The sequence below is a fragment of the Terrapene carolina genome, unplaced genomic scaffold, assembly GCF_002925995.2.
Source record: "Terrapene carolina triunguis isolate 2854851 unplaced genomic scaffold, T_m_triunguis-2.0 Scaffold119, whole genome shotgun sequence".
In the NCBI taxonomy this organism is placed as follows: Eukaryota; Metazoa; Chordata; order Testudines; family Emydidae; genus Terrapene; species Terrapene triunguis.
This window is the reverse complement of record NW_020664470.1, coordinates 1948690-1971647: the sequence shown is the minus strand read 5'-3', so window position 1 is coordinate 1971647 and position 22958 is coordinate 1948690. Positions and strand designations below refer to the sequence as shown.

At 43.6% G+C, this 22958-nt stretch overlaps 2 protein-coding genes across 2 annotated transcripts in view; one reads left to right on the top strand and one right to left on the bottom strand.

Annotated features, from left to right (window-relative positions):
- Positions 1-14321: 14321 nt before the first annotated feature.
- On the bottom strand, positions 14322-15149 carry LOC112113398 (olfactory receptor 1030-like). The gene has a single exon (XM_024209668.2). It carries the CDS (start codon positions 15147-15149, stop codon positions 14322-14324), a length of 828 nt encoding a protein of 275 aa, XP_024065436.2.
- A 7407-nt stretch (positions 15150-22556) lies between these two features.
- The window catches only part of LOC112113410 (olfactory receptor 5V1-like), a 1552-nt gene continuing 1150 nt past the window's right edge, over positions 22557-22958 (top strand). The window contains 1 exon segment of the mRNA XM_026652506.1: positions 22557-22608. Within this exon segment, the coding sequence (XP_026508291.1) occupies positions 22557-22608 (52 nt within the window).

Genomic DNA, 22958 nt, shown 5'->3' with positions numbered 1-22958 from the left:
GATTTTTTTTCCGTATAGAAATCCTAGAGGTTTTATTCAGAATGAATCCAATAAAATACAGATATTAAATGCCCTAAAACAGTAGTTTTCAACCTGTGGTCAGTGGACTCCTGGGGGTTGGCAGAGTATGTCTAAGGGGTCTGCAAAATATGACTATGAAACAAAGTTTCAGGTCCTACAAAAGACATTCCATTTTTCTGATCAATCAAGAGTATGTGAATATGCCCACCTACAAGTCAAAGCATGGAAGTGTTGTGGTTACCATAGAAACCAACAGTTTCATGCCCTTTTTCATGCTGCATGAAATTCGGGGCTGAGCACGTGTGAAATTTATAGTTGAATTCTGTTCAGTCAGTGTTCAGTCTAAGAGGCTGAAAATTGACTGAACAGAATACAGCTATATACACAGACAATATATTTCCAAAGTGGTCCCCACCTCCATTTGACATTTTTTAGGGCACCGCAAATGAAAAAAAGGTTGAAAACCACTGCTCTGCAAACAGTACAGAATGTAATAGACAACTAAATGCTACTTATAAAAATGGCCAGATCCCCTTGCTACTGTGGATCAGCTGTATCTTTATTGATGTTAGTGGGACAGATTGAAGAGATTTTACTTCAAAGAGAGACAGCAACAGGATGAATAAACACCAGGGAGAGGAAAACCTGCATCTGTGGGTCACTGGAAAGTCCCAGGAGAATAAATATAGTCACCATGGTTTGATTTTCTATTGATATTCATTCAGGAAATATGTGACCTGTCCGAGTAGAAAAAAAATAATCAAATTAACACATATCAAAAGTATATTGAAATGGCCTGTGGAGATCATCTGATTGGAAGGATGAATGTAAAGAGAGGCCCAAGACATCTTGTCAAATGCATGTTGTAAACAGACAAAATGGGCTAGTTGCACAAAAGGTCTTTGGCACCTAACTACCACTTTACATGTCTAAATGCCAGAATCTGGCCCTACTGGTATTCACAAAAACCCTGCTCAGCTGTGACGTTGGGACAGTCTGATGTAGGGCTCCTTTAATCTCTCCTTTTGAAGCTGTTGTACTGTGGTTAAATAGAAAAGAGGCACTGGAGCAGAGAGACTGGATACTTGACCTGCTGCATCTGGGGGTGAGTGTCGTAACTACCAGGGTGTAAAGTCATTCATCCTGTTGCTGTCTCTCTTGGGACTGAAAACTGACTGAACAGAATTCAACTATAAATATTGCATGTGCTCGGCCCCGAATTTCATGCAGCATGAAAAAGGGCATGAAACTGTTGGCTTCTATGGTAACGACAACACTTCCATGCTTTGACCTGTAGGTGGGTGTATTCACATACTCTTGGTTGATCAGAAAAATGGAATGTCTTTTGTAGGACCTGAAACTTTGTTTCATAGTCATATTTTGCAGACCCCTTAGACATACTCTGCCAACCCCCATGGGTCCACAGATAGATGGTGACTGGGACAACTCTCTTCATACAGAAAAAAAGAAGAAGAAAGTAGAAGGTCATAGTGATCATAGGAATTATAGACCAATGCTGCCTCCTGAGCAACACTGTCCTACATTCATGGACCATTGAGACAATGAAAATGTCCAAGGTTCATCCAAAGATCATTTCCTTTCTGCAGCAATGTCTGTTTAACTGGAACTCTCAACTCTAGCAGGAAGGGACTCTTTTTGATGGGGTCCAAATTAAAAGAAGTCTTTAAAGGGGATTCCTTAGCACCAATGCCTTTTCTGGTAGCGATGCTGTCGCTGACATGGATGCTTGTAGAGATAAATTGTGGTTATCACATCATGAAAGAACAATGACTAATTGCCAATTTGTTACACATGGGTAATCTGAAACTCCATGAGCAGTGACAAAAAGTAGCTACAGAAGTTGATGGTATGTGGAAAAGTTTGTTAGGGATATAAAGCTTCAGGTTTGCTTGGCTAACTGTGTGTCAGCACCTGTAAACATAGATAGATTGGTACAATCTGATGACATACAAGTTATTGAAGCAACTGTTCATGATATCTCAGCATGATCCCTACAAATATCTTGGAATCAGGGAACTCTCAGATCTACAACATAAGAAATTGAGGGAAAAAGCGAAGAAGGAATATTGAAGATGTATAAGAACTATTTTAAGGACAAAACTTAAGTCTAAATTTGATCTGAGCCATTTATCTGTAGGTGATACCAGTAGTAAATTACATAGCTAAAGTGATCAAGTAGAATCAAGGAGGGAGGAAAAAATTGACATCCAAAGTAGACATATGTTGGTGATGCATAGAGCAGGGGTGCTCAAACATCATTGCATCATGACCCCGTTTCGAAAATAAAAATTACTACATGACCCCAGGAGGGCGGACTTAAGACTGAACCAGCCGAAGCCCCAAGGGGATCTTGGGGGGGGGCAAAGTTGAAGCCCAATAAATAAAGATATCCTATCTCCTAGAACAAACCTTGAAAGGTCATCAAGTCCAGCCACCTGCATTCACTAGCAGGACTAAGTACTGATTTTGCCCCAGACCCCTAAGTGGCCCCCTCAAGAATTGAACTCACAATCTTGGGTTTAGGAAGCCAATGCTCAAACCACTAAGCTAGCCCTCCCCTAAGGGCTTCAGTTCCAGGAAGGTGCCTGTAATCTGAGTCCCAAAGCCTAGGGCTAAGGCCCTCAGGCTTCGGGCCTGGACAGTGGTGCTCAGGCTTCAGCTTCAGCCCTGAGCGCCAGCAAATCTAAGCCAGCCCCACTTTGGGGTCCCAACCCACAGTTTGAGAACCACGGGCATAGAGTATTGAATAGCAATCAACTCATGGATAGGATTTATGTCCCATGAAGTGACAAAGGAAAAAACCTGCTATTGGTGAAGGAAGCAATTGATAAATATTATCTAAATTTAGGAGGAAGTCAACAGGAATAAAGTTCTGGTCACGATAACAAGCAATGACTGAGCTTCATCCAAGCCCAAGAAAACATGAAAAAAAGAAGAAAGCAAACCGCCAAAAGATACTTGAAATATTTACACAGACATCAGTCCACAGACAGTGGTGGAGAGAGATCATACCTATTGGTGATGGAAGCTTAACAAACTCATCACTTGTTGAAGGATCCCTCAAAAGGGAGGCAGATTCTGTGCAAACTGATTTCATTTGTCTCAGCGCTGCCATGAGAGAGATTGAGAGAGAGAACTGGGTGATTCAAGTAATATCTGGATTGCCAGCCATGGCCCCTGTGCTTTAACTGAGTCTGTGTGAGCAGACTGTGGCATCCAGGCAGAAATCAATAGGATTCTGCAGAATGACTGACTCCTAGATAAGGGGAGGGGCAGAATCTGGTTCTTTGAAATTGAAAGAATAAAGAAAGATTAAAAAGAAAGGAAAAGATGAATCAACTCACCTGCCTTTTACACGTGAATCATAAATACGGTGACATCATTCTGACCTCTGATTTTCTCTGTTTTCTTAGTCTATCCACCTACTTATTGATTTATCTATCTTGTCTCTCTATCTGAATGTAGAATACAGCATCTCGGACATCCAATGTTGTCTATGGATGTGACCTATTACTCTGCCTTGGGCCCTTTACCTGGAGCAGTGAAGCCACTCAAGGTGTGTAGGGTTATTGGTGGGAGTGGAGGAAAGAGCCTTTCTTCATCTGACTGCAAGCTGATATTCTAGCAACTGTTTAAATGCTGTTTTGTTCCCATGGGACACAATCCCTGAAGTTCACTCTCTTTAACGAGCTACTACTAACACTGGTCTAAGCCAGGCCTTAGGCAATGCTCTGTAAAATGGAAGAATGAGAGCAATGAGGCTTGGATTATCAAAGGATTTAGGTATCCAGTCTCAGCAACAGTCAATAAAAAGGTGTGGATTTAGCTCCTTATTTTCAAAACAGCCTAAGAAGCTAGACACCCTATTAGCAACTCATTTCATCTCCCCAACACTCCTTGGAAGCTTCTAGCTAAAATATATATAATTACCAGATGAAGATATCATGGCCAGCCAACCTTAAACTTCACTAATTGATAGATACACAGGTCAGGGAATGTGAAAAGGAGTAAATAGACTGTACATTATGGAAGTAAATAATAGGAGTTGAGACAAAGTAGGCGATGTATTGGAAATTTTTCAGATGAACAGTTTATTCACAAAAAAGGAAGTTTTGGTCAACTCAGCATGATTTTAACACACATTTTTCTGAATTGTTTCAACCAGAAAAAAAATATTGAGCTAAATTCACAAAATATCAGGAGGAAGAGGGGTCCCTCTGCTGCTGATGTTTCTTGTAAGTTTAGTTCATTTCTTTGGTCACACTCCTTCCATATGAAATATGTTTTCTTCCCCTTTCTACCTGTTTGGGTGCAATGATTTGAAATGAGATCTCCCATTGTTGAGGGAAGTGCCTTAATCTCTGGGCTATAATATATTCTGGGGTATTGAAGCTGTTCCACATTCTATAAATAATTAAATAAAAGACTCATTTGACCATGGACTTGAACCTCCCACCTAGCCAAAGAGTCATTTAACAGTGAGCTATCTTGTAATTTTATTGAAGCTTTCTTGCCCAATGATTATTCAAATATTTTCTATAAAGTGGAAGAATTTCAATGGGAGCCCTTTAGAAAACTCCACTCCTGTATACCTACAGACCAGTGGTTGGAGCCCTCAGCGGGGCAGTCAAACTTTCAGTTCCTGCTCAACATGAGGTATAATGAGGAATTGAACCCAGGTCTACGAGAACACCAGTAGGTGACACTGGAATAATGGTCGGAAAAAGGGGCACCACTTCTTCTTTCAGATATTTTTGTCAAACCAGGAACCATTGACTTGGCTCTAATTCATTAAGTGCTTCTAGAAATGCCTCTTGCACTTTCCATTTAATTAGGGAAAAAATCTTCCTTCTTCTATTATTCATCTTAAGGTTCACAACAGAAGAATTTATTGTGATCTGTGTGTGTAACACAACAGAGGCTGGGATTTTCAAAAGGTGTCTAGGGATTTAGGCACCCAACTTACATTGAAATGCAGTTTTTACTCAGTGATTGGGAGCTTTGCTGGGAATATGGTCTGAGTAAAACCTGAGACCAAACAGAAGGATTTGAGTATTAAGAAGTGTATTGGGTATGAGTCTTGCACATGAAGGCTTGCCAGTCAAAGAAGAAACCAACATCTATTGTCCAGCAGAGCTGATCTCAAAGGGTGATTCATCATCCTGCAAAGGTCTATGGGTCAGATTTTTAAAGATCTTTACGTGACTGAAGGCACAGATAAGTACCTAACAGTGCCTAGCTCCCATTCATTTCCAATTGAGTTATGTATGAAAGTATTGTGGAAGTAGAGAAAGAACTGACAGGGGTTTGAAGGGGATTTCAATGCGAACAGTCCCTTCTATGAGCAAGAGTCAGGCTAGCTGTAACCCTAATAATGCGAGATTTGTAAAAGTGAGGATTGAGTGAGGCGAGTGGAAAAGAACTGTGTGAGAAATTCTTGTGACCTTGTGTGAGATAAGTATGGAATGTAGACTATAGTCTAAATAGGTGAGAAAAATAAGATATCAGGATGACCTATGTATAAACAAAATGCAGCTGTTGCCCATTATTGTATGTAACAAAAGGTACAAATGCTTGCCTTAATTGTTTATCTTTTGAGAGATCTGCCTAGGAGGGGAAACCCTGTGTCCTAGTGCACTCTCTCCCTCTATGCAATTGCTTGAGAATAAGTATCTGACTTGCTGCACCCAAAAAAGAGAGTGAGAACTCTGTTTTTCTCCGACAGTATGGATGCTATTGAAAATCCCAATAGGCTCATTAGATACCTAAATATCTTTATAAATCTGGACTGGTGAGACTCTCCTTTCTGGCTTGGAGAAAGGAATATTTTGAAAAGCAAGAACTGGGGAGACTGAAGTATTGGGAGAAGTGTCTCTCTCACAAAGCAATACAAGGATGAAAGAAGTTGGAAGACCATGGGCCCATAAGTGGACTATAAGGAAGGAAGGCATGATTATATCTGACAAAATTTTACAATGAGCAATACAAAGAACTGAAGGAGAATATTTAAAACCTGAGTCTAAGGGAGACCAGTTGGATGTGGTTTTACATTTTTAATGGGTTAAGGGAGTTAGTAATCCAACTGCAATTGACTTTCATCTAAGTCCCTTTGGGTCCTTGAAAAATCCCAGCCAGTGCATATGTAGGTAGATGGGTAGATATCAACAGGGTGAGTGGGTAGATAGGCCTACCAGGTGGGTATAAATGGTGTAAGTTAAAGTAGTCTGCTTCTTATTTTAATGTTCACCTTTTATAGCTCATTGGATCTATACTATATCCCTGCTTTCAGAAAGTCCCTGGGAGGAACCCCTTCAGTGTGCCAGACCCCCCACAGTGTCCCACTCTTCCTCGTGGGTAAGCCATGCAGCATTTCATACAACGATCTCTGCACAGCAAGGTCCATTGAGAGACTCCTGGTCACAGACTTAGTCCTAGGTGAGGGCTGCTAAACTGCCCTTAACCCAGTCATTTGACACCTCTCAGCCCATCCTTCTCCTCCTGCAGATCCCTGCTGTGTTCGCATTTTACGTCTGTCAGAGTTGCCCATGGGCAGGTGTCAATTGTTTAGTCCTTGGGGCTCCTGTTGTCTCTCTGAATGCTCCATTGAAATGGGTCAGTTCCAGATGGTCCCTAATGACACATTCTTATCGCCCAAGACAGCTACATGATACAAGCACCTCATGTCTCCTGCTCAGTCATTCATTAAATTATTATAGAAAATTCCAACTTTGTAACACTTAAGCTCTGACTGGGCCCAATAGAATACACCTGTGATATATGAAGGTGTGTGTATGGGGGGAGGGAGTAGCTCCCTTTGATGGACACCCAGCCAGCCAGTTAGCTGTAAAATCCCTCTTGATCCGTTCACTGTTTGTTATACCTGTAAAGGGTTAACAAGCCCACAGGTAAAAGAAAAGGAGTGGGCACGAGACCAAAAGAGTCAATGGGAAAGTACAACTTTTTAATATTAGGAAAGAAACTTTCCTTTTGTCTCTTGTTCTCTGGGCTGATGGGACACTGAGCAGTAATTCTGTAACCAGCTTTAAGCCAGGTATGATTATAGATTATCAATTCATACCTTGAACCTACTTCTCTGGAGCCTCAGATATATAAGTAAAATTAGGGAATGTCTAAAAAGACACGATTAGGATTATTTCTTTTATTTCTTATTGGCTTGTGGACTCCCCTGTGCTAATCCCAGATGCTTTTGTTTGCTTGTAGCCTTTAAGCTGAACCTCCAAGAAATCTGAGTGTTTGATGTTTGTAATTGCTCTTTTAAAATCTAGCAAAAGCCTAAGTTCCAGATGGATTTTGTTTCTTTTTGTTTTTAATAAAATTTACCTTTTTCAAGAACAGGATTGGATTTTTGGTGTCCTAAGAGATTTGTCCATGTTGTTTTATTAGCTGGTAGCCACAGCTAATTTCCTTTGTTTTCTTTCTCAGCTCTTCCCTGGAGGGGGGTGAAAGGGCTTAAGGGTACCCCACAGGGAGGAATTCACTGCTTCCTCGGTTCAAAGGTGTTTGGTTGTTTGTTTATTTTTTTGCATTTGGGTGGTGGCAGCATTTACCAAGCCAAGGTTCGAGAAAAGTTGCAACCTTGGGAGTTTAATACAAGCCTGGAGTGGCAAGTATTAATTTTTAAAATCCTTGCTGAATCCCCACTCCAATGGCCCCTGCCACGATGCTTCCATCTTATTGGCCTGGAGAGCTTTCAGGACTATGACTTGATCACCTACTTTGAAGGAATGCTGTCTGGCATGTTTATCATACCAGGCCTTTTGCTCCTGTTGAGCATCCTGTAGGTTTTCTCGAGGAAGGGCTAGAGAGTCCTTGAGGGTGTTTTGCAGGTTGGTTACAAAGTTCAAAATGTTAGTTCCTGGAGAAGATGTAACCCCCTCCCACTACTGCTTTACCAACTGTAATGGTCCCTTAACTTCATGGCCATAAACTAGTTCAAAAGGTGAAAATCCCAAACTGGAGTGCGGTACAGCTCTGTAGGCAAAGAGCAACTGCTGCAACACTAGGTCCCAATCATTGGAGTTTTCATTCATGAATTTATATATCATGGCCCCCAAAGTCCCATTAAACTTTTCCACTAGGCCATATATTTGATGGTGGTAAGGAGTGGCAACCAAGTGGTTCACCCCATGGACTTTCCAAAGATGTTTCATGGTCCCTGCCAGGAAGTTAGTTCCCGAATCTGTAAGGATGTCGGAGGGCCAACCTACCCTAGCAAAAATGTCTGTCAATGCCTAGCTCACACTTTTAGCCCTGATGTTGCTTAGAACCACTGCTTCCGGCCATTGGGTGGCAAAATCCATGAACGTAAGTACTTACTGCTTTCCTCTGGGTATCTTCTTAGGGAAAGGACCCAAAATATCCACAGCTACATGCTGAAATGGAACCTCAATGATGGGGAGTGGCTGAAGCGTGGCCTTGACCTGGTCCTGGGGCTTTCCCACCCTCTGGCACTTCTCCTACCTCACTTCTCCTACCTCACAAGACCGGACATAAGTAGAAATGTCCTTCCCCATTCCCTCCCAGTGGAATGACTTCCCCAAATGGTCCTTGGTCCTGTTCACCCCAGCATGGCCACTAGGGTGATTGTGGGCTAAACTCAAGAGCTTTCCCCTATACTTAGTTGGAACTACCAACTGTCTCTGAGGATGCCAGTCCTCCATGTGCCCACCAGAAAGGGTTTCCTTGTATAAGAGTCCTCCTATAACAAACCTGGACCTTTTAGAAGAGCTGAGAGGTGGTGGGTCACTCCATGCCGCCATCCATGCTCCCTTTAGTCTATCATCTGCTTCCTACTCTGCCTGAAACTGCTCCCTTGATGCTTGAGACATTAGTTCCTCACTGGGTTGTGGACTTGGGCTTGGTCCCACTGGAAGCGATGCAGGTGATGGAGTTGTTTCCGTTGACTGTGAACTGCTCTGTGCTGGTGCAGTAGGTGGTATTTCAGGCTCCAGTTGAGCCTCTTGTGCGGGTTTAGCTGCTGCTGCAGGTGCAGGCTCTGTGGTGCCCTTTGGTGCTGGCTCCCCTGACTCTGGTGGGGTTGCAAGCAAGGGCTCTGGTGCTGACTGCTCTGCCAGTTTTGATTCTTGGGCTGGTTCTGGCTGGGTCCCAGGAACTGGATTTATAACTGCTGCCAGAGACTTTGGTTTGGGGTGAGGTTCCATCACCTCTGGCTGGGTCCCTGTAGGAGGCTCAGGAATGGAGTTAGGTGTGGAGGTCTATTTAACCTGGCTACTGGTGACCATCCCCACCCTTTTTGTTAGCCTCATATGGTTAGCTAAGTCTTCTCCCAGTAGCATGGGAATGGGATAATCGTCATAGACTGCAAAAGTCCATATCCCTGACCAGCCTTTGTATTGGACAGGCAACTTGGCTGTAGGCAAGTTAAAAGAGTTGACCTTAAAGGGCTGCACTGTCACTTGGACATCTGGGTCGATGTACTTGTGGTCCACCAGGGATTGATGGATAGCTGACACCTGTGCTCCAGTGTCTCTCCATGCAGTAATCTTCCTACTGCCCACATTCATAGTTTCCCTTCGCTCTGGGGGTATTTGAAAGACATCTGAGCCTGAAGGCTCTTGGTGGAACTCCAGAGCAGGGCCGGCGCAACCCATTAGGTGACCTAGGAGGTCGCCTAGGGTGCTACAATTTGGGGGGCAGCAACCGTGATGGTATTTCGGGGCGGGACCTTCTGCCGCCTAGGGCGGCAGAAAAGCTGGTGGCACTCCTGCTCCAGGGTGATGAGTTGTAGTCGGCTGGTGCTCTTGGGGCAGTTGGCCTGTCCCTAAGTCAAAGAAGCAGCTTCAGTCCTTCTTGGGCTTGGCCGGGTATTACCGACGATTTGTACCAAACTACTGCCAAATTGCCACCCCACTGACAGACCTGACCAGGAAAAAACAACCAAATGCAGTGCAGTGGACTGAATTGTCAGAAAGCCTTTAACCAGTTTAAGGCAGCCCTTACATGTGACCCTGTACTCAGGGCCCCGGACTTCAACCAACCATTCGTCTTAACCACAGGTGCATCTGAGCGTGGTGTAGGAGCAGTTTTAATGCAGGAAGGACCAGATCAACAATTCCATCCTGTCGTGTTTCTCAGCAAAAACTTTCTGAGAAGGAAAGCCACTCATCATTCTCAGAAAAAGAATGTTACACCATTGTGTATGCTCTGGAGAAGCTACGCCCATACATTTGGGGATGGCGGTTCCACCCGCAGACTGACCATACTGCACTGAAGTGGCTTCACACTGTCAAAGAGACTAACAAAAAACTTATTCGGTGGAGTTTAGCTCTCCAAGACTTTGATTTTAAAATACAACACATTTCAGGAGCCTCTAACAAAGTGGCTGATGCACTTTCCCAGGAAGGTTTCCCAGAATCTGCTGGGTAAAAATGTCCCTGTATTCTAAGTCATTGTAGTCCTTGAAATGTAAAAAGTACTGTTGAGTTCTTCATGTAACTATTAGTAAAATTAGAGGTGCGTGTATCTTATTAACTCTGTTTCCTAAACCTCCACGAAGAAATCCAAGCTGGTGTGGACCCAACTCGAACCAGACTGGCCAGCACTGTCTGTGATTTGGGAGGCATACGATATATGAAGGAGGGGGAGTAGCTCCCTTTGATGGACACCCAGCCAGCCAGTTAGTGGTAAAATCCCTCTTGGGCTATTCTCTGCGTGCTTTACCTCTAAAGGGTTAACAACCCCATTGATAAAAGAAAAGGAGTGGGCACCTGACCAAAAGAGCCAATGGAAAGGCAGAACGTTTTAAAATTGGAAAAGAAACTTTCCCTTTGTCTCTTGTTCTCTGGGCTGCTGGGACACAGAGCAGTAACGCTGTAACCAGCTTTAAGCTAGGTATGATTATAGATTATCAATTCATAATTTGAACCTACTTATCTGGAAACCCAGATATGTAAGTAAAATTAGGGAATGTCTAAAAAGATGTGATTAGGATTATTTCTTTTATTTCTTATTGGCTTGTGGACTCCCCTGTGCTAATCCCAAATGCTTTTGTTTGCTTGTAACCTTTAAGCTAAACCTTCAGGAAAGCTATTTTGGGTGCTTGATGTTTGTAATTGTTCTTTTAAAATCTAGCAAAAGTCTAAATTCCAGATGTATTTTCTTGCTTTTTGTTTTAATAACATTTACCTTTTTTAAGAACAGGATTCGATTTTTGGTGTCCTAAGAGGTTTGTGCATGTTGTTTGATTAGCTGGTAGCCACAGCTAATTTTCTTTGTTTTCTTTCTCAGCTCTTCCCTGGAGGGGGGTTGTCATAAATATAAAGAGAAGGGTAACCACCTTTCTGTATACAGTACTATAAAATCCCTCCTGGCCAGAGGCACAAAATCCTTTTACCTGTAAAGGGTTAAGAAACTCAGGTAACCTAGCTGGAACCTGATAAAGGACCAATAAGGGGACAAGATACTTTCAAATCTGGGGAGGGTGGAAAGGCTTTGTTTTGTCTGTTCTTTGTCTGTCTGATCTGTGTGCTTGCTGGAGACAGATCAAGAAGGCAAGCAATCCAACTCAATTAGAATTAGTAAGTAATAATAAGGGACTGTGTTAGCTTACTTTTATTTTGGCTTGTGATTTTCCTTGTCTAGAGGGAGGTTTATCCATGGATTTGTAACTTTAAGGTTTTGCCTAGAGGGGAGATCCTCTATGTTCTTGAGTCTTTTGTTACTCTGTAAAGTACTTACCATCCCAATTTTACAGAGGTATTTTTTTTTACCTTTTCTTTAATTAAAATTCTTCTTTTAAGAACCTGATTGATTTTTCATCATTTTAAGATCCAAGGGTTTGGGTCTGTGTTCACCTATACCAATTTGTGAGGATATTATTCTCAAGCCTCCCCAGGAAAGGGAGTGTAGGGACTTGGGGGATTATTCTCAAGCCTGCCCAGGAAAAGGGGTGTAGGGGCTTGGGAGGATATTTGGGTAAGGTAGGGCTCCAAGTGGCCCTCCCTAAATGTTTGTTTAAATCACTTCGTGGTGGCAGCGTTACTTAATCAAAGGAATAGGGGAGTTTTTAACCTAAGCTGGTAGAAATAAGCTTAGGGGGTCTTCATGCAGGTCCCCTTGTCTGTACCCTAAAGTTCAGAGTGGGGAGGGAACCCTGACAGGGGTGAAAAGGGCTTGAGAGTACCCCACAGGGAGTAATTCCCAAGTGTTCCTTCCTGGGTTCAAAGGGTTTTTTGTTTTTGTTTTGTTTTTTGCTTTTGGGTGGTGGCAGCATTTACCAAGCCAAGGTCAGAGAAAAGCTGTAACCTTGGGAGTTTAATACAAGCCTGGAGTGGCCAGTATTAATTTTTAAATTCCTTGCGAGCCCCACTTCTGCACTCGGAGTGACAGAGTGGGTATTCAGCCTTGACAACACCCCAATTACTCTACACAACCTGTCCAGTCCCCAGTTTATTGGGATATTTGTAAGACTACCAAATAGAGAGGAATATGTGTCTTGTTCTGGTTAGTGGTTTTAAAGTCAGTGTGACAATTAATAGGATTGAGCACCTAGCTCCCCTACGATCCGTTAAAATCCCAAACTTGAGGTCTCTAACAACCAGTGTAAGTCTTTATTCCTTATGTAGGCTGAGTGGAGCATGGTAGCCAATGTTTTCAGTGCAAATGGCTTTTTAGCTTTTGTAAAAACACACACAAACTCCCCTCCCCCCGCACACACACACGCCTATAAAAGAATAGTCTATGGATGTGACCTACTATTCTACCATGGGCCATGAGTCCATTTGGGACCTCAGAACCACAAAACCTGGGGTGGAGCTGGCTGGAGCTGGAGCAAGTGGCTTTTCTGTGTGGGGTGGTCAGAATGAGGGTGAAAGGTGTGGCTGTGGTGCCATGTTAGACATGATCTGACCTACAGGGAGGAATCTGAAGGAGGAAGGCAATTCTGGGAGAAAGTGCTAGTGAAATGACAGTTTTCATGACTGTAAGGAAAAGAAGGTGTTCTTCCATTTCATATCTGAATTCCTTCAGGACACTTGGATTAATGACACCTGGTCCTTTTGACTTATTAGTGTTTAATTTATCAATTTGTTCCAAAACCTCCTCTATCGACACCTCAGTCTGGGACAGTTCCTCTGATTTGTCTCCTAAGGTGAAGGGATCTCCCTTCCATCCTCTGCAGTGAAGACCAATGCAAGGAATTCATTTAGCTTCTCGGCAACTGTCGTGTCTTCCTTGAGTGCTCCTTTAGCACCTTGATTGTCCAATGCCCCCATGATTGTTTCCCAGGCTTCTTGCTTCTGATATAATTATATTGAATAATTTTTCTGTCCTCTGCAATTTTTGCCACCGTACTGTTCATCTCATAGACTCATAGACTCATCTCTTTTTCTAGGTCATTTATGAATATGTTGAACAGCACAGGTCCCAGTACAGATCCTTGGGAGACCCCACTATTTACCTCTTTCCATGCTGCAAACTGACTATGTATTCCTATCCGCTGTTTTGTATCCTTTAACCAGTTATCGACCCATGATAGGACCTTGTTTCTTCTCCCCTGACTGCTTAGTTTGCTTTAGGGCTTTTAGTGAGGGAACTTGTCAAAGGCTTTCTGAAAATTTGAGTATGCTATATCCCTTGTATAATCCTTGTCCACATGCTTGTTGATTTCCTGAAAGAATTCTAATAGATTAGTGAGGCATGATTTCCATTTACAAAAGTCATGTTGACTCTTCCCCAGCATATTCTGTATATCTCTGTGTCTGATAATTTCATTCTTTACTGTAATTTAAACCAATATGTATGATCCAGAAGTTTGGCTTACCAGCCTGTGATTGCCTCTGGAGCCTTTTTTTAACAATAGGTGTTACATTATCTACTCTCCAATCATCTGTACAGAGGCTTACATAACTGATAGTCCCTGAACAGCCTAGGCAAACATCTGAGAGAGAGAATGCTCAGTGCCATCTCTGAGTCCTGGCCCACCACATCCAATATCCCCTCTCCAGCTTCAGAGGTAGGAGTAAAAAAAATCCCTCCCAGAATATGTTGCTGCAGGGGGATCCCCTTCCTGACCTGTGCTGATGTCTTCCTGCAACCCTGAAGCATGACAGCTAGGAGCAAAAGACAGAAACCAGAAATGAGCTCCAGAGCTTCTGAGCCCTGCTCCACACCATCACAAGAAATGCCATCATACAGCCGAACTCATAAACGTATCCATCTCGCTCTTAAAACTAATTAAGTTCTGTGTCCCTACAGCTACTTGAGAAACAGGAATGTCCCCATATTTTCCCTACAGCTGTTTACACCTCCCTGTTTTTCAGGCTGTGGACGATGGGATTTAACATGGGGGTCAAGATGCTGTACTGGAGGGATAGCATTTCATCCAGAAGCACAGAGGAGACTGATCTGGGTTTTGTATACTGGAAAAAAACTTTCATGTACAATAAGCCAACCACAATAAGGTGGGAGCTGCAGGTGGAGAAGGTTTTATGCCTGCCCTCAGCAGAGCGAAGCTTAAGGATGGTGGTGATGACATGAATGTAGGAGATCAGGGTGAAGAGGAAGGAGTTTGATCCAAATATCATAGCGGAAGTGAGAAGCACCACTTGGTTGGTGAGGGTTTCAGTGCAGGACAGCTGTAATAGATGAGGGAACTCACAGCTGAAATGGCTGATTTGATTGGGCCCACAAAAGTGCAACTTCAATGTAAAAACTGTGGTAAGTAGGGCATGAAATAAACCCATTGCCCATGTGCCACTCACCAGCTGAACACAGATCTCTTTTCTCATTTTCTCCATGTAATTCAATGGGTCACAGATGGCCGCAGAGCGGTCATATGTTATGGCTGAGAGAATGAAAAGTTCTTCAGAACCTGAGAGGATGATGAAGAACATCTGGGCAATGCAGCCATTCACAGAAATAGTTTTGTGCTCTGCTAGGAAGTTTATCAGCATTTTAGGCACTGTGATTGAGGAATAGCAGATATCAACACAAGATAAATGGAACAGGAAGAAGTACATGGGGGTGTGATGGTGAGAATCAGCTCTTATCACCATCATGATCATTATGTTCCCAACCAGAGTAACCAAATAAATAACTAAAAACACCAGGAAGAAGAAAATCTGCATCTGTGGGTCACTGGAAAGTCCAAGGATAATAAATGCAATCACTGTGGTTTGATTTTCCACTGATATTTATTCAAGAAAACTGTAACCTGTAAGACCAAAAAACTAACAAACATAAAAACAAAAACAAAAATGAAATGAATAAATATCATAAAATTGAATTGAAGTGGCTTGTGCAAATAATCTGATCAGCAGGATGAATGTAAAAAGAGTCCTATTAAAACCTGTAAAATATTTTTTTAAATAGACAAAATGTAGAGAAACAAATAGCAAAAATCATACTGGAATTTGTGTGTTTTACATAGACAAAATGCTCCACTCACACCGATAACTCTACATACCTTGAGGGGTCTCTCTGTTCCTGTTAAAGAATATTGGACTTTGATGCTGTATCCCAGAGACAGATAGAGAAATTAGACAAACAAATCAATAAGTAAGTAGATAAACAGACTAAGAAAACAAAACTGGAAAATCACAGGTCAGGATCTCTCATCAGAGTTATGATCCACTTTTAAGAGGCAGGTGAGTTGATTCATATTTTTATTCATTTTAATCTTTTATTATCTTTTTGATTCCTAAGGACCATAGCCCTCTGGAAGCTTGCAACGCCAGACAGTTACCGGTCAGTCGCAAACCACTTTGGCGTGGGCAAATCTACCATGGGGGTTGTTGTGATGCAAGTAGCCAACGCAATCGTTGAGGTACTGCTGTCAAAGGTAGTGACCCTGGGAAACGTGCAGGTCATCATAGATGGCTTCGCCGCGATGGGATTCCCAAACTGCGGTGGGATTCCCAAACTGCGGTGGGGCTATAGATGGAACTCACATCCCTATCCTGCGACCGGACCACCAGGCCAGCCAGTACATTAACCAAAAGGGCTATTTTTCAATGGTGCTGCAAGCACTGGTGGATCATAGGGGACTTTTTACAAACATCAACGTCGGATGGCCGGGCAAGGTTCATGACGCTCGTGTTTTCAGGAACTCTGGTCTGTTTAGATGGCTGCAGGAAGGTATTTACTTCCCGGACCACAAAATAACTGTTGGGGATGTGGACATGCCTATAGTCATCCTCGGGGACCCAGCCTACCCGCTAATGCCCTGGCTCATGAAGCCCTATACTGGCGCCCTGGACACTGAAAAAGAACTCTTCAACTACCGGCTGAGCAAGTGCAGAATGGTGGTGGAGTGTGCTTTTGGACGTCTCAAGGGGAGATGAGAAGCTTACTGACTCGCTGTGATCTCAGCGAAACCAATATCCCCATCGTTATTGCAGCTTGCTGTGTGCTCCACAATCTCTGTGAGAGCAAGGGGGAGACCTTTATGGCGGGGTGGGAGGTTGAGGCAAATAGCCTGGCTGCTGATTACGCCCAGCCAGACAGCCGTGCAATTAGAAGAGCCCAGTGGGACTCGCTGTGCATCCGGGAGGCTTTGAAAGCTAGGTTCGTCAGTGAGCAGGGTAACCTGTGACTATTAAGTTTGTTTACAGAGAAGCTGAACCTGCCCCCGTTTCTTTACCCAGTGAATGTTCACTATCCTCTCCAGTTACATACCCCGTTCACCCCGTTCCCCCCCTTCCAAAACACATTTAAAAATAAAATCACTGGCAATTTGTTAATGAACACAGTTGTCTTTATTACTGTTTTCGCGGTAAAGTGTTGAAACTGGGACGCAGACTGTGGTGGGGAGCGGGTGTAGTGTAGTGATGCAAAGGACGTTTCTAAACTCGAGGAATGACAGGCTCCGCACTGGTGGACTGGTTGTTTCAACGGAGCCTGCCACCCTTCCTGTTTGAGACTCTGTGTGTGGGGGTTATGTGACTTTGTGGCAGGGGGAGGATGGTTACAGACCCCCTGCTGCGTGTCTCTGTGATCCAGGATAAGGACCGCTGCATAAGATCTCTAACCGCCCTCCCCCGCCACAAAGTCACATAGCCCCCCCCCACACACAGAACATGAAAACCACCTCCCAGACTGACCAGGGTGCCTAGTGACTGCAATGTGTGTGTGACCTGCTGCTGAACCTGCCCCCGCGTCTGTACCCTGGTAAAGGTGACTGTCCTGTCCAATTACCAACCCCTTTCCCCCCTTCAAACAGACTCTCCTCAAAAAGAACATGATGGAAACAGTAATTAACAGGAACGTATTTTTTATTAGCAACTACACAGTTAGGGGATAAAACAGGGACGGGGGCTTGGGTGAGGCGGGAAGGAAAGGACTTTTCAAATTTTGGGGAATGACAGCCTTCTGCTCCTTGAGCAGTCTGCAGGGGTGGAGTGAGAGTTTTCACGGACTCTGCCGCCCCTCCTTCTTGGTACTTTTGGTGAGGGGGGTATGGGACTTTGTGGCGGGGGAGGGCGGTTACAGATAGACTGCAGCGGGGCTCTGTCCTCCTGCCTCCGGTCCTGCAGAACATCCACAAGGCCCCGGAGCATGTCTGTTTGCTCCCTCATTAGTCCAAGCAGCGTTTGAGTCGCCTGCTGATCTTCCTGCCACCACCTCTCCTCCCGTTCAATGTGTGCTCGATGGATTTGGGACATGTTCTCCCTCCACTGGGTCTGCTGGGCTGCCTCAGCTCGGGAGCAGCCCATAAGTTCTGAGAACATGTCGTCCCGTGTCCTTTTCTTTCTACGCCTAATCTGCGCCAGCCTCTGGGACTGTGATGCCAGGGTAGGTCGGGAGACAGTCGCAGCTGTGGGATGGGAAAAAGGGAGTGAATTCCCCAGAAAGATACATTTTGTTGTGAACAAAGGACATAGTCTTTCTCTGTGAACAAGACCATGCACAGCACCTATCACATGCGCACTCAGGACAAGGTCAAATTATTGGTCTTCGCATTCAATGCCTGGGGTCTTGCAGTGCAGATCAGAGAAGCGGGGCAGGACAGCGGAATTTGGGTAGCAGGCTGACATGGTAAGCCGTAGACTTGTGGCTGCTTAAAACTTTAATAATAGCACTGGCCTCCTTTCACGGTCAAAGCAATGCTCCTAGCGTTGGCCAGTTCCTGCTGCCAGCAATCCGGCAAGCATGAACTCTGCCCCGTCCCACCCCCTCGCGGCTGTCCCAGGGAAAGATCCCTGTATGCTGCCCCTCTCCCGCCTCCACCGCGTGGCTGTAAACCGCCGGTTACAGTTCTGTAAAGGAACAGGCAAGCAGTCCCAATACTAACATTCCCCTACCTAATTCAAAGCAGGTCACCATGAGCGACATCACTCTCATGAGGATTTCAGAGACCGAGAAAGAATGGATGCTTCGGGAAAGCCTGCAAAGACCAGGGCCGTATGCCGCCATGCTCTGCAAGGCAATGATCCCGGAGTACTTGATGATCTCCTGGCGCGGAAACGTTTCCTACTACGGAGGACACAATAAGGCCGCTCTCCCAAGGAACCTCATGCAAAGGCTTTCCAATTACCTCCAGGAGAGCTTCATGGAGATGTCCCATGAGGATTTCAGCTCTATCCCCGGACATATAGACCGAATTTTACTGTAGCTGCACTGGCAAGGACTAAACAGTAGAGCGCCTAGGGCAAACCAATCATGATAAACCAGACATTGTTAGATTTTTTTGCAGTAGTTGCACTGCCAAGGACTGAAACGTTAAGCGCCTAGGGCAAACAACTCATGAAAAATCCACTGTCAATATGAATGTTCTGTTCAAAATAAATGTTTACATGTTTAAAACACTTACCAACTGATCCTTCCCCTGATTCTGGGTGAGGGTTAACGCCTGGGGACGGTTGGTAGAGGATCTCTGTGAGGGTGATGAAGAGATCCTGGCTGTCTGGGAAATCAGCATTGTAAGCGCTGTCGACTGCCTCGTCCTCCTCATCTCCTTCCTCATCTTCCCCGTCCACTAACATCTCCGAGGAAGCGGCCGTCGACAATATCCAATTGTCAGAGTCCACGGTCAGAGGTGGGGTAGTGGTGGCGGCCGCACCTAGGATGGAATGCAGTGCCTCGTAGAAACGGGATGTGTGGGGCTGGGATCCGGACCGTCTGTTTGCCTCTTTGGTCTTCTGGTAGCCTTGTCTCAGCTTCTTGATTTTCACGTGGCACTGCGTTGCATCCTGGCTGTATCCTCTCTCTGTCATGGCTTTTGAGATCTTCTCGTAGATCTTTGCATTCCGTCTTTTCGATCGCAGCTTGGAAAGCAGGGACTCATCGCCCCACACAGCGATCAGATCCAAGACTTCCCGATCAGTCCATGCTGGGGCCCTCTTTCTATTCTGAGATTGCATGGCCATCTTTGCTGGAGAGCTCTGCATCGTTGTCAGTGCGGCTCAGCTCGCCACGATGTCCAAACAGGAAATGAGATTCAAACTGCCCAGACAGGAAAAGAATTCAAATTTTCCCGGGGCTTTTCCTGTGTGGCTGGTCAGAGCATCCAAGCTCGGACTGCTGTCCAGAGCGTCAACAGAGTGGTGCACTGTGGGATAGCTCCCAGAGCTATTACCATCAATTTTCATCCACGCCTAGCCTAATTCGACATGGCCATGTCGAATTTAGCGCTACTCCCCTCGTTGGGGAGGAGTACAGAAGTCGAATTTAAGAGACCTCTATGTCGAACTAAATAGCTTCGTTGTGTGGACGGGGTTCAGGGTTAATTCGATTTAACGCTGCTAAATTCGACATAACCTCCTAGTGTAGACCAGGCCTAAGTGACAAAGGAACAAGACTAACTTTGTCAGATCCCTCTTTTAAAATTCTTGACAGCTTGCCTAGACAGTGTTTTCTGGGCACATTAATTTAGGATTATTATTATTGTTCCTCAATATTACATAGGGGGATTTTTTAAACAAATACCTTTCACAATAAACACGATCTTTAAGCATAAAAATGGGACAGGTACTATCTAAAATTTATCCTTGTGAGTTATCAATAAATCCTGACCCCAAATCTACTCTGTAGTCAGGAGTTTTGTTACCCCCTCTGAAGAAGTCCTGCATTTTAGATACCCAAATACACTCATTCTCCTTTGACTTTCAAGAGAACGTTCTGCTGGAGATCAATGACCATGATGTCTTGCACTCCTAACATGTTCTTGAGCTACTCGTTCATACCCTTACCGATCACTCAAAGTATTACAAAAATCACTTGGATATTATTTGTTCTAGTTTTCAATAACTGTTCTTCTTCGTAGCAGAGTTCTTCATACTTCACCATCTTCTCTTTTGTTTCTTTTTTTATGTTTCTGTCTTGTGGTATGGCAACATCAATTAACATGGGCTCGTTTGTCTTCTTTTCTGCAACCATTATCTAGCCTGTTTGACTGCACCAATTTGTGACCTAATTGACAGGTTGCATAAAATCTTAGCCCCTTCACTCTCTAGAGCTTTTCAGTTTGGTGTTCATAACAGTGCATGGATTATTTCAGTTCATACTTGCCAGAGAGGCTCCAGTGCAGACACTTTGCAACCTCATTGGGCCTGTTCATATACTCTCTCCCAGATAGTCTTCTGTGGTTGCTCAACATATGCTCCACCATCTCTTCCTTTCTGGAACACATTCTGCAGTTCAGGGAGCAGTTCTATTGGTCAGTTTTGCTTCTTACATAATTAAGACTTAAGGACTGCTCTTGATCACTCATACTGAGGCTTTCTTTCTTTCTTTCTTTCTTTCTTTCTTTCTTTCTTTCTTTGAGGTATCCTTCTAGAACTAATGTTTTCCTTAACCTTATATCACTAATGGATTCAATCCCTCTGCACCATTATCTGAACATTCATTTCTGTGAAAACCTTTGAGTCTTTTTTTCCAATATTCTTTGTCCTTTCTTTCATGCTTTCTTGGGCTGGGATAAAATTCAGTCATCACTGGTTATTGCAACCAGATGATCTATACTCTATGCTAAGAAATATCTAGGATAACACCTTCATGAACTACCAGTCTGCCCATCTTTACAGATACCAATGCAGTTAGCCAAGCCAGCCCATAGATTTATATCTTCACCACACTTTTCTACACATCATCCATCTCTGTAGCTCATTTTGTGACCCTTCCTGTTGATTAAGACCAATCTTACGTTTAACTAATTGAATGTTTAACTATTTTTTCTTATTTGGTTATCTGAAAACAACTGATCTCACAGAGAATCCTTTCCAGCAAAAGAATCTCTACCATCAACAAAATTGGTGCTAAGAAATCCACTTGAAAGGTTTCCGTTTTAATTTGGACCTCATCAATGAGAGTCCCTTCCAGTGGAGTTGAGTGTTCTGGTTAACCATAGATTGCTGTTGCTGCAGCAGGGAAATGATCTTTGGAAGAACCTTGTGCATTTTCAGTGTCTCAGTGATCTATGAACATGTAATCCTATGCACCCTGTATTCCCGACCTGTGCACTCTTATAATAATCTTTGTAAAAAATATGCCATATTGGGTAAATTCTCCAGCCTGTGTTAACCAGGAGGTCAGACTAAATGATCAGAGTGCTTCCTTCTGGTCTTAGAGTCTATCAATCTGTAAAACATCAGATTCATTCTTGGGTTACAGTACAGCTCCATTTCACTTTTTGTTCACAATGATGTCCACTTTCCTTGAGTTGTTTGGACAACAGTATAATATTTACCTAGGCTTACCCATCTCAACACCACATACCCTGCTGGATCAGGAGCCTGTAGTCCAAATGGGCACTTCTGAGGCTACCTTCAGGCCATTAATAATAATTATTGATTTGCCCATATTCTTCATCTTGGGTTGGGTGGCAGGCTATAAACTGCTGGGTGCCTAAACAGTGTTTCTGAGCCTTGGGGTTTATTATTTCTTCTTCTTCTTCTTCTTCTTCTTGAAATCATAGAAAATTTAATATGGATGAATCCAGTGAGATATTTCAGATATTAAATAGCGTTTTCAACAAAATACTTGAACAAAACCTACATAATGTAATAGACAAAGAAAATAATTTTATAGAAGTGGCCACATCTTCACCAGTGTAATTCAGCTGTAGCTCCATTGCAGTCAGGAAGGCAGGTTAAACAGATAAAAGGCCAGAAAAAGAGAGAGAGATGGAGAGAGACTTTATAGCACTCACACCAGCTGCAGCAAACCCAGCGTTTAGTCTAGCAGCTCCAATGCCTTTTGAATTATTGGTCCATAGTAGAACAGCTTCAAATGAAGAGCTTGAGGGAACCCCACATCAGACTATCATACAGTCCTTGCTGAGCAGCATATCTGTGAATCCCAGTGGGGTCTGATTCTGGGATTTAGATGCCTGAAGTGGCAGATAGACACCTGAGTGTGAATCTAGCTTATTTTGTCTAGTTAAAAGACACCATTTACATGACAGAATAGGGATCTCTATGTGATCATCCTACTGATCAATTGACCTCCACATGCCATTTCAATTTACTTTTATAATGCATGCATTTCATTTATTTTTCTCTGGTTCTACAGGTCACAGATTTTCTGAATGAATATCAATGGAAAATCAAACAACAGTGACTGAATTTATTCTTCTGGGATTTTCCAGTGACCCACTGTCAAGGCTGCTTCCCCACTCTGAACTTTAGGGTACAAATGTGGGGGCCTGCATGGAAACTTCTAAGCTTAACTACCAGCTTAGATCTGGTCTGCTGCCACCACTCCCAAAGTGCTAATTCCCTTCCCTGGGTAGCCTTGAGAGACTCTTCACCAATTCCCTGGTGAACACAGATCCAAACCCCTTGGATCTTAAAACAAGGAGAAATTAACCATCTCCCCTCCTTTCTCCCACCAACTCCTGGTGGATCAAGATCCAACCCCCTTGGATCTAAAAAACAAGGAAAAATCAATCAAGTTCTTAAAAAGAAGGCTTTTAATTAAAGAAAAAGGTAAAAATCATC

Bases quoted from the DNA above. Each gene is read 5' to 3' on its own strand.
- LOC112113398 (XM_024209668.2), bottom strand. From the start codon at position 15,149: ATGCAGATTTTCTTCTTCCTGGTGTTTTTAGTTATTTATTTGGTTACT.